This window comes from Heptranchias perlo, chromosome 16 (assembly GCF_035084215.1).
Source record: "Heptranchias perlo isolate sHepPer1 chromosome 16, sHepPer1.hap1, whole genome shotgun sequence".
In the NCBI taxonomy this organism is placed as follows: domain Eukaryota; kingdom Metazoa; phylum Chordata; class Chondrichthyes; order Hexanchiformes; family Hexanchidae; genus Heptranchias; species Heptranchias perlo.
The window spans coordinates 66,420,426-66,432,526 of record NC_090340.1 but is presented as its reverse complement, the minus strand read 5'-3'; the positions used below and the strand labels follow the sequence as shown (position 1 = coordinate 66,432,526).

General features: G+C 45.1%; 1 protein-coding gene across 1 annotated transcript in view; it reads left to right on the top strand.

The window, feature by feature from the left end:
- tat (tyrosine aminotransferase) overlaps window positions 1-12,101 on the top strand; it is a 96,466-nt gene that overhangs the window by 18,671 nt on the left and 65,694 nt on the right. The window contains exons 4-5 of the mRNA XM_067998244.1: window positions 2,510-2,577; window positions 5,718-5,876. Coding sequence (XP_067854345.1) covers window positions 2,510-2,577; window positions 5,718-5,876 — 227 coding nt within the window. The remainder of the gene's footprint in view (window positions 1-2,509; window positions 2,578-5,717; window positions 5,877-12,101) is intronic.

Genomic DNA, 12,101 nt, shown 5'->3' with positions numbered 1-12,101 from the left:
TCACAGGCCTCCAGTTTGAAAGACAACCCCCTACAACCACCCTCTGTCTTCTGCCGTCAATCCAATTTTGTATCCAATTGGCTACCTCACCTTGGATCCCGTGAGATCTAACCTTATGTAACAACCTACCATGCGGTACCTTGTCAAAGGCTTTGCTAAAGTCCATGTAGACCACGTCTACTGCACAGCCCTCATCTATCTTCTTGGTTACCCCTTCAAAAAACTCAATCAAATTTGTGAGACATGATTTTCCTCTCACAAAACCATGCTGACTGTTCCTAATCAGTCCCTGCCTCTCCAAATGCCTGTAGATCCTGTCTCTCAGAATACCCTCTAACAACTTACCCACTACAGATGTCAGGCTCACCGGTCTGTAGTTCCCAGGCTTTTCCCTGCCGTCCTTCTTAAACAAAGGCACAACATTTGCTACCCTCCAATCTTCAGGCACCTCACCTGTAGCTGTCGATGATTGAAATATCTCTGCTAGGGGACCCGCAATTTCCTCCCTAACCTCCCATAACGTCCTGGGATACATTTCATCAGGTCCCGGAGATTTATCTACCTTGATGCACGTTAAGACTTCCAGCACCTCCCTCTCTGTAATATGTACACTCCTCAAGACATCACTATTTATTTCCCCAAGTTCCCTAACATCCATGCCTTTCTCAACCGTAAATACCGATGCAAAATAGTCATTTAGGATCTCACCCATCTCTAGTGGTTCCGCACATAGATGACCTTGTTGATCCTTAAGTGGCCCTACTCTCTCCCTAGTTACTCTTTTGCCCTTTATGTATTCATTCTAGTAAATCTCTTCTGAACCTTCTCTAAGGCCTTCACATCCTTCCAGAACTGGTCACAATACTCCAGTTCTGATCGAACCAGTTGTATAAAGGTTCCTTGCTTTTGTACTCTATGTCTCTATTTATAAAGCCCAGGATCCCGTATGCTTTTTTAACCGCTTTCTCAACCTGCTCTGAAATTCTATCTAATATTCCAAATATGTACTTACCAGTCAGTTATATAGAGATAAATGATGTGCTTTAACTTATAGGAAGATGACCCAGAGATGAGTATATCATTGGCTTTGTTGATAACAGCTTCACTGTGACTGTAGTAATCCCACATAAAGCCTTTGCATTTGCTGTTCATTAATCAACACTCCTTCATTGTGTGCTTTTAAAGTTTTGGTTATATTTTTCCCCAATCCTGTTTTCTTTTGATCACCCACTGTGCAGAACGAGCAGATTGGAGCATTTCCTACTGGATCTGCTCTTTGACCTGGCCAAACCTCTCCATAGATCCAGGATGTGTACGATCACTGGAGGGGTCCTCTAACATTTATGCACTTTTTGAGCCACCAATGATGCCATGATGACTTGCAAATGCCAACATGTTGAGCCGACAGTTCACGGAGTGCCCTTCATGGATGGTTGGCACTGCGTGGAATTTTTGTTTTAATTTCTCCAACTTTATCTTTTTAATTTAACAGATTATTTTAGATACTTTTTCTTACTTTTCTTTTGTTTGAGAAGTTCTTGGAATTTTAACGGTGTCTCCTCTTGAGGGATGCACTTGATGGGATCGGGCTTCTCAATCCCACAATTCCCACCAGGCTACTAAAACATGACTCCTTCATCAGGTTTCTGTTGGATGTTTCTGTTCCAACCCTAACCCTAACCCTAATGCATTACCTTACATTTAGAATCATAGAATCATAGAAGTTTACAACATGGAAACAGGCCCTTCGGCCCAACATGTCCATGTCGCCCAGTTTATACCACTAAGCTCGTCCCAATTGCGTGCACTTGGCCCATATCCCTCTATACCCATCTTACCCATGTAACTGTCCAAATGCTTTTTAAAAGACAAAATTGTACCCGCCTCTACTACTGCCTCTGGCAGCTCGTTCCAGACACTCACCACCCTTTGAGTGAAAAAATTGCCCCTCTGGACCCTTTTGTATCTCTCCCCTCTCACCTTAAATCTATGCCCCCTATGTCTAAATTAAAATCATTCCTCAGCCTATCTGCCTAATTGGTTCAGATCTCTTTAAAAGCTGATTACATCTCTTATATTTGTCATCGGGTTATGTGGCTCAATGTGATCATCAAATTTTATACAAAAGTCATTTACAAATAGTATGAACAGGAAAGACCCAGAACTGGAGCTTTTCCATCTAACTTCACCTTCTGATTTCTATTGACCAGTTGGTGCTCAATCCAGCAGCTAATTTTACAGTAATTCTATCAACCTTTACCTTATTCACTCCCTTTGCTTTTGTTAGTTGTTTTCTAATCTCTTCAGAACATTTGGGTGTGTTCCATATGCCTTTAGGGCTCTCTTAATGCTCAGGTTCTCTAGGTTCTTAAAGACCACAGTGTTTCCTGGATTTCCAATGTTTCTTCTACTGGTTTATCAGGTAAATCAAAAATGTATTGACCTGTGTAAAATGAACGAGGATGGATCTGAGATGTATCCATGCTTATTTCTGCTTCTTTCTGTGTAGGGTATCAGAGCAGCAGAGAGGCAGTGGCTAATTTCTACAGCTGCCCTGAGTCACCTCTGGAGGCAAAGGTAATGAATCATAGAATCATAGAAAGGTTGCGGCATGGAAGGAGGCCATTCGACCCATTGAGTCCATGCCGGCTCTATGCAAGAGCAATCCAGCTAGACCCACTGCCCCGCCCTTTCCCCATAGCCCTGCAAATTTTTTCCTTCCAAGTATTTATCCAGTCCCCTTTTGAAAGCCATGGTTGAATCTGCCTCCACCACCCCCCTGGCAGTGCATTCCAGATCTTAACCACTCGCTGTGTAAAAACGTTTTTCCTCATGTCACCTTTTGGTTCTTTTGCCAATCACCTTAAATCTATGTCCTCTGGTTCTTGACTCTTCTGCCGATGGGAACAGTTTCTCTCCATCTACTCTGTCTAGACCCTTCATGATTTTGAACACCTCGATCAAATCTCCTCTCAACCTTCTCTGTTCCAAGGAGAACAACCCCAGCTTCTCCAGTCTATCCACGTAACTAAAGTCCCTCATCCCTGGAATCATTCTAGTAAATCTTTTCTCCACCCTCTCTAAGGCCTTCACATCTTTCCTAAAGTGCGGTGCCCAGAACTGGACACAATATTCTAGCTGTGGCCGAACCGGTGTTTTATAAAGGTTCATCATGACTTCCTTGCTTTTGTACTCTATGCCTCTATTTATAAATTGTAAACAATTTTACAACACCAAGTTATAGTCCAACAAATTTATTTTTAATTCCACAAGCTTTCGGAGGCTTCCTCCTTCGTCAGGTGAACGGTGTGGAAATGACATTTTCGAATCCTTCGCATTTTAAAATCACAGAACAATGCCTGGTGATTACTGCCCGTTGCCAAGGCAATCACAGTGAGCAGACAGAAAGGTGTCACCTAAAAAGGCCACCGAATATACAAACCCCCAAAAAAAAAGAGAGAGAGAAGGAAGACAGTCAATGACCCGTTATATTAAAAACAGATAACATTTGTTCGCTGGTGGGGTTACGTGTAGTGTGACATGAACCCAAGATCCCGGTTGAGGCCGTCCTCATGGGTGCGGAACTTGGCTATCAATTTCTGCTCGACGATTTTGCATTGTCGTGTGTCTCGAAGGCCGCCTTGGAGTATGCTTACCTGAAGGTCGGTGGCTGAATGTCCATGACTGCTGAAGTGTTCCCCGACAGGGAGAGAACCCTCCTGTTTGGCGATTGTTGCGCGGTGTCCGTTCATCCGTTGTTGCAGCGTCTGCATGGTCTCGCCAATGTACCATGCTCTGGGGCATCCTTTCCTGCAACGTATGAGGTAGACAACGTTGGCCGAGTCACAGGAGTATGAACCGTGCACCTGGTGGGTGGTGTCCTCTCGTGTGATGGTGGTATCTGTGTCGATGATCTGGCATGTCTTGCAGAGGTTGCCGTGGCAGGGTTGTGTGGTGTCGTGGACGCTGTTCTCCTGAAGGCTGGGTAATTTGCTGCGAACGATGGTTTGTTTGAGATTGGGTGGCTGTTTAAAGGCGAGTAGTGGAGGTGTGGGGATGGCCATAGCGAGGTGTTCGTCATCATTGATGACATGTTGAAGGCTGCGGAGAACATGGCGTAGTTTCTCCGCTCCAGGGAAGTACTGGACGACGAAGGGTACTCTCTTGGTTGCGTCCCGTGTTAGTCTTCTGAGGAGGTCTACGCGATTTTTCGCTGTGGCCCGTCGGAACTGTCGATCGATGAGTCGAGCGTCATATCCCGTTCTTACGAGGGCGTCTTTCAGCGTCTGTAGGTGTCCATCGCGTTCCTCCTCGTCTGAGCAGACCCTGTGTATTTGCAGGACCTGTCCATAGGGGATGGCCTCTTTGACGTGGTTAGGGTGGAAGCTGGAAAAGTGGAGCATCGTGAGGTTGTCCGTGGGCTTGCGGTAGAGTGAGGTGCTGAGGTGCCCGTCTTTGATGGAGATTCGTGTGTCCAAGAAAGAAACTGATTCTGAGGAGTAGTCCATGGTGAGCTTGATGGTGGGATGGAACTTGTTGATGTTATCGTGTAGTCTCTTTAGTGATTCCTCACCGTGGGTCCATAGAAAGAAAATGTCGTCGATGTATCTGGTGTATAGTGTTGGTTGGAGGTCCTGTGCCCAGGATAAAGCCCAGGATCCCGTATGCTTTTTTTAACTGCTTTCTCAACCTGCCCTGCCACCTTCAATGATTTGTGCACCTATACCCTCCGATCTCTCTATTCCTCTGCCCCTTTTAGAATTGTGCCCTCTAGTTTATATTCCCTCTCCTCATTCTTTCTACCAAAATGTATCACTTCACATTTTTCTGCGTTAAATTTCATCTGCCTTGTGAATGCCCATTCCAGGTGTCCCAGGAGAGAACGTTAGGCCCTGTGGCTGATCAAAACTTTAGCTCATTTATCATTTAAAACAATCGGCCAGATTATATATTTATTTGTTTCTGTCTACAAAAAGTATTTGGCAGCAAATATGGTAGAGAAGTACAGTATTTTGCATTAATGCTACAAGTTTTATTAGTGCGTCAGAGGCAGTAAAGGCACAAAGATCCAGTTCAAGAAGATGTCTAGACAATGCTGGAGGAGTAGGAGCAGATGCAGGGGTACGCGGGGGAGCAGATGCAGGGGTACGCGGGGGAGCAGATGCAGGGGTACGCGGGGGAGCAGATGCAGGGGTACGCGGGGGAGCAGATGCAGGGGTACGCGGGGGAGCAGATGCAGGGGTACGCGGGGGAGCAGATGCAGGGGTACGCGGGGGAGCAGATGCAGGGGTAAGCGGGGGAGCAGATGCAGGGGTACGCGGGGGAGCAGATGCAGGGGTACGCGGGGGAGCAGATGCAGGGGTACGCGGGGGAGCAGATGCAGGGGTAGGAACGGGAGCAGGAGCAGAAGCAGGGGACAAATGTAGGGGAAGATGTCGATGGGGAGGGCAGAGAGGTGGTAGGGGAGGAGAGAGATGTTGAGGGGGAGAGGTGTCAGGGGTGGTGTTCGAGGGGAAGACGTGTTGGGGGGGGGGTAGAGGTGTGGGGGGAGGGGAGAGGTGTCGGGGCGGAGGGGGGGTTGTCGGGGGGATGGAGTCTGTCCTGAAAATAAATGTTATTGTGATTAAAGCTGTCCATATATAAATGATCTGCTGTTTGTAAACAGCCGACATGCTGTTAATGAACTTGACTAACATTACGTTTCCTTGCCTTGTTAGGATGTGATTTTGACGAGTGGCTGCAGTCAGGCCATTGAACTGACCATCTCTGTCTTGGCAAACCCGGGCCAGAACATCCTGATCCCCAGGCCAGGCTTCTCTCTTTATAAAACACTGGCAGTGTCTCTGGGCATTGAGGTCAAACTCTACAACTTACTGGTACGTAGCGGCAAAGTGAGCAAAGTACGAGTTGCGGGATGGAAGGTTCTGGATCTGGGTAACATTGCCTGCTATGGCTGATGTCGCTCCATCTCCCAGTGGCGCTGGATTCCCAAAGGCATTACAAAAATAGACCATAATTGAGACTTGGTCTGTAGGAAGGGCACAAGTTTAGAATAATTACAAAGAGTGAAAGGGGAGATTAGTAAAACATCTTCTTACACAGAAGTTGGTTTCTCATATTAGGGGTGGATTCTTGATATAATGTGGCTTATATCCATATAATTAGGTACTGTGGGTAATTCCCATACACTGCATGTACTGTGGGTAATTCCCATATACTGCATGTACTGTGGGTAATTCCCATACACTGCATGTACTGTGGGTAATTCCCATACACTGCATGTACTGTGGGTAATTCCCATATACTGCATGTACTGTGGGTAATTCCCATATACTGCATGTACTGTGGGTAATTCCCATATACTGCATGTACTGTGGGTAATTCCCATATACTGCATGTACTGTGGGTAATTCCCATACACTGCATGTACTGTGGGTAATTCCCATATACTGCATGTACTGTGGGTAATTCCCATATACTGCATGTACTGTGGGTAATTCCCATATACTGCATGTACTGTGGGTAATTCCCATATACTGCATGTAATGTGGGTAATTCCCATATACTGCATGTACTGTGGGTAATTCCCATATACTGCATGTACTGTGGGTAATTCCCATATACTGCATGTACTGTGGGTAATTCCCATATACTGCATGTAATGTGGGTAATTCCCATATACTGCATGTACTGTGGGTAATTCCCATATACTGCATGTACTGTGGGTAATTCCCATATACTGCATGTACTGTTGGTAATTCCCATATACTGCATGTACTGTGGGTAATTCCCATATACTGCATGTAATGTGGGTAATTCCCATATACTGCATGTACTGTGGGTAATTCCCATACACTGCATGTACTGTGGGTAATTCCCATATACTGCATGTACTGTGGGTAATTCCCATATACTGCATGTAATGTGGGTAATTCCCATATACTGCATGTAATGTGGGTAATTCCCATATACTGTATGTACTGTGGGTTATACTGCATGTACTGTGGATTATTCCCATATACTGTGATATTAGAAAACCTAGCTGTACTTAAAGTAGATAAGTCACCTGGTCCGGATGGGATGCATCCTAGGTTGCTGAGGGAAGTAAGGGTGGAAATTGCGGAGGTACTGGCCATAATCTTCCAAACATCCGTAGACACGGGGGTGGTGCCAGAGGACTGGAGAATTGCAAATGTTACACCCTTGTTCAAAAAGGGTGTAAGGATAAACCCAGCAACTACAGGCCAGTCAGTTTAACCTCAGTGGTGGGGAAACTTTTAAAAACATTAATCTGGGACAAAATTAATAGTCACTTGGACAAGTGTGGATTAATTAAGGAAAGCCAGCATGGATTTGTTAAAGGCAAATCATGTTTTTTGATGAGGTAACAGAGAGGTTGATGAGGGCAATGTGGTTGATGTTGTGTATATGGACTCCCAAAAGGCGTTTGATAAAGTGCCACATAATCGGCTTGTCAGCAAAGTTGAAGCCCATGGAATAAAGGGGGCAGTGGCAGCATGGATACAAAATTGGCGAAGTGCCAGGAAATAGAGAGTAGTGGTGAACGGTTGTTTTTCGGACCGAGGGAGGTGTACAGTGGTGTTCCCCAGGGGTCAGTGCTGTGATCACTGCTTTTCTTGATGTATATTAATGATTTGGATTTGAGTGTACAGGGCACAATTTCCAAATTTGCAGATGAAACAAAACTTGGAAGTGTAGTGAACAGTGAGGAGGATAGTGATAGACTTCAAGCGGACATAGACAGGTTGGTGGAATGGGCAGACATGTGGCAGATGAAATTTAATGTAGAGAAGTGCGAAGTGATACATTTTGGTGGGAAGAATGAGGAGAGGCAATATAAACTAGAGGGCACAATTCTAAAGGGGGTGCAGGAACAGAGAGACCTGGGGGTATATGTGCACAGGTCATTGAAAGTGGCAGGGCAGGTTGAGAAAGCGGTTAAAAAAAGCATTTGGGATCCTGGGCTTTATAAATAAAGGCATAGAGTACAAACACAAGGAGGTTATGATGAACCTTTATAAAACCCTGGTTTGACTACCACTGGTGTATTGTGTCCAATTCTGGGCACCACACTTTAGGAAGGATGTGAAGGCCTTAGAGAGGGTGGAGAAAAGATTTACTAGAATGATTCCAGGGATGAGGGACTTTGGTTATGTGGATAGACTGGAGAAGCTGGGGTTGTTCTCCTTAGAGCAGAGAAGCTGGAGAGAAGATTTGATAGAGGTGTTCAAAATCATGACGGGTCTAGACAGAGTAGATAGAGAGAAACTGTTCCCACTGGTGAAAGGGTCAAGAACCAGAGGACATAGATTTAAGGTGATTGGCAAAAGAACCAAAGGTGACATGAGGAAAAACTTTTTTACACAGCGAGTGGTTATGATCTGGAATGCATTGCCTGAAAGGGTGGTGGAGGCAGATTTAATCATGGCTTTCAAAAGGGAATTGGATAAGTACTTGAAGGGAAAAGCTTTGCAGGGCTACGGGGGAGTGGGACTAGCTGGATTGCTCTTGCAGAGAGCCAGCACAGCTTGATGGGTCAAATGGCCTCCTTCTGTACTTTAACCATTCTATGATTCTATGATACTGCATGTATTGTGGGTTATATCCCCGTATTGTGGGTTATTCCCAAAATCTGCATCTACAGTGGGTTATTCCCATGTACAGTGTATTATTCCCATATACTGCATGTACTGTGTGTTATTCCCATATACTGCATGTACTGTGTGTTATTCCCATATACTGCATGTAATGTGGGTTATAACCATATAATGGAACAGAGAAAGTTGCAAGGAGATTTGACAGAGGTATTTAAAATCATGAAGGGTCTAGACAGAATAGATAGAGAGTAAATGTTCCCATTGGCGAAGGGTCAAGAACCAGAGGACGCAGATTTAAGGTGATTGGCAAAAGGAAAAGCTTTTTTACACAGCGAGTGGTTAGGATCTGGAATGCACTGCCCGAGGGGGTGGTGGAGGCAGATTCAATCATGACCTTCAAAAGGGAACTGGATAAGTACTTGAAAGGAAAAACTTTGCAGGGCTACGGGGATAGGATGGGGGAGTGGGACTAGCTGGATTGCTCTTGCAGAGAGCCGGCATGGACTTGATGGGCTGAATGGCCTCCTTCTGTGCTGTAACCTTTCTATGATTCTGTGATTCTACGACTGCAAGTATTGTGGGGTATTCCCATGTACTGCATCTACTTTGGGCTATTCCTATGTACTGTGGATTAATCCCATATACTGCAAATACCATGGGTTATACCCATATACTGTATGTACTATGGGTTATAGGCATATACTGCATGTACGGTGGGCTATAGGCATATCATAGAATCATAGAAAGGTTACAGCACGGAAGGAGGCCATTCGGCCCATCGAGTCCGTGCCGGCTCTATGCAAGAGCAATCCAGCTAGTCCCACTCCCCGCCCTATCCCGTAACTCTGTCTAGACCCTTCATGATTTCGAATACCTCCATCAAATCTCCTCATGACCGTCTCTGTTCCAAGGAGAACAACCCCAGCTTCTCCATTCTACCCACGTAAATAAAATGCCTCATCCCTGGAATCATTCTAGTAAATCTCTTCTGCACCCTCTCTAATGCCTTTGCATCTTTCCTAAAGTGCGGTGCCCAGAACTGGACACAATACTCCAGTTGTGGCCGTGCACCGTGGGTTACCGGCATATACTGCATGTACCATGGGTCATAGGCATATACTGCATGTACCGTGCATTATAGACATATACTGCATGTACTGTGGATTATAGGTATATACTGCATGTACTGTGGGCTATAGGCATGTACCGTGGGTTATAGGCATATACTGCATGTACCGTGGGTTATAGGCATGTACTGCATATACCGTGGGTTATAGGCATATGCTGCATGTACCGTGGGTAATAGGCATATGCTGCATGTACCGTGGGTAATAGGCATATGCTGCATGTACCGTGGGTTATAGGCATATGCTGCATGTACCGTGGGTTATAGGCATATACTGCATGGACCGTGGGTTATAGGCATATGCTGCATGTACCGTGGGTTATAGGCATATACTGCATGGACCGTGGGTTATAGGCATATACTGCATGTACCGTGGGTTATAGGCATATACTGCATGTACCGTGGGTTATAGGCATATGCTGCATGTACCGTGGGTAATAGGCATATGCTGCATATACCGTGGGTAATAGGCATATGCTGCATGTACTGTGGGCAATAAGCATATACTGCATGTACCATGGGTTATAGGCATGTACTGCATGTACTGTGGGCTATAGGCATATGCTGCATATACTGTGGCCTCTAAGCATATACTGCATGTACTGTGGGTTATAGGCATATACTGCATGTACTGTGGGTTATAGGCATATACTGCATGTACTGTGGGTTATAGGCATATACTGCATGTACTGTGGATTATAGGCATATACTGCATGTACTGTGGGTTATAGGCATATACTGCATGTACTGTGGGTTATAGGCATATACTGCATGTACTGTGGGTTATAGGCATATATGCATGTACTGTGGATTATAGGCATATACTGCATGTACTGTGGGTTATAGGCATATACTGCATGTACCGTGGGTTATAGGCATGTACTGCATAAACTATGGGCTCTAAGCATATACTGCATATACTGTGGGTTATCGACATATACTGCATGCACCATGGGCTATAGGCATATACTGCATGTACTGTGGGTTATGGGCATATATTGCATGTACTATGGATTATAGGCATATACTGCATGTACAATGGGTTATGGGCATATACTGCATGCACTGTGATTATAGGCATATACTGCATGTACAGTGGGTTATGGGCATATACTGCATGCACTGTGGGTTATACAACATTTTACATCGGACGTATATCGGCCATTCCTTCATTGTCATTGGGTCAAAAACCTGGAAGTCCCGACCTAAGAGCACCTTCACCACACGGACTGCAGCGGTTCAAGAAGAAAGTCCCGGCACCACCTTCTCAAGGGCAACTAGAGATGGGCAATAATTGCCGGCTTTGCCATATCCCAAGAATTAATTTTTAAAAAAGGGAACTTGCAATTCTGTGGTTTATGCACACATTAGGTGTGGGTACTTTATATTAGGTTTGGATATTTGCTATACTGTGGGTTATACACACAATAGGTTTGGGTATTCGCTATACTGTGCAATATCATAGTTACAAAATATCATATTAAGGTACAGCGCAGGAGGAGGCTATTCAGCCCATCGCACCTGTGCTGGCTCTTTGAAAGTGCTATCTAATTAATCTATGGCTCGATTACTAAAGCCCAGGATTCCATATGCTTTTTTAACAACCTTCTCAACTTGTCCTGCCACCTTCAAAAAATTGTGTACCCACAGTTCTCTCTGTTTTTTTATTCATTCATGGGATGTGGGCGTCCCTGGCAAGGCCAACATTTATTGCCCATCCCTAATTGCCCTTGAGAAGGTGGTGGTGAGCCGCTGCCTTGAACCGCTGCAGTCCGTGTGGTGAAGGTTCTCCCACAGTGCTGTTAGGAAGGGAGTTCCAGGATTTTGACCCAGCGACGATGAAGGAACAGCGATATATTTCCAAGTCGGGATGGTGTGTGACTTAGAACATAAGAACATAAGAACATAAGAAATAGGAGCAGGAGTAGGCCAATCGGCCCCTCGAGCCTGCTCCGCCATTCAATAAGATCATGACTGATCTGATCCTAACCTCAAATCTAAATTCATGTCCAATTTCCTGCCCACTCCCCGTAACCCCTAATTCCCTTGACTTCTAGGAAACTGTCTATTTCTGTTTTAAATTTATTTAATGATGTAGCTTCCACAGCTTCCTGGGGCAGTAAATTCCACAGACCTACTACCCTCTGAGTGAAGAAGTTTCTCCTCATCTCAGTTTTGAAAGAGCAGCCCCTTATTCTAAGATTATGCCCCCTCGTTCTAGTTTCACCCATCCTTGGGAACATCCTTACCGCATCCACCCGATCAAGCCCCTTCACAATCTTATATAGAATCATAGAATCATAGAAGTTACAACATGGAAACAGGCCCTTCGGCCCAACATGTCCATGTCGCCCAGT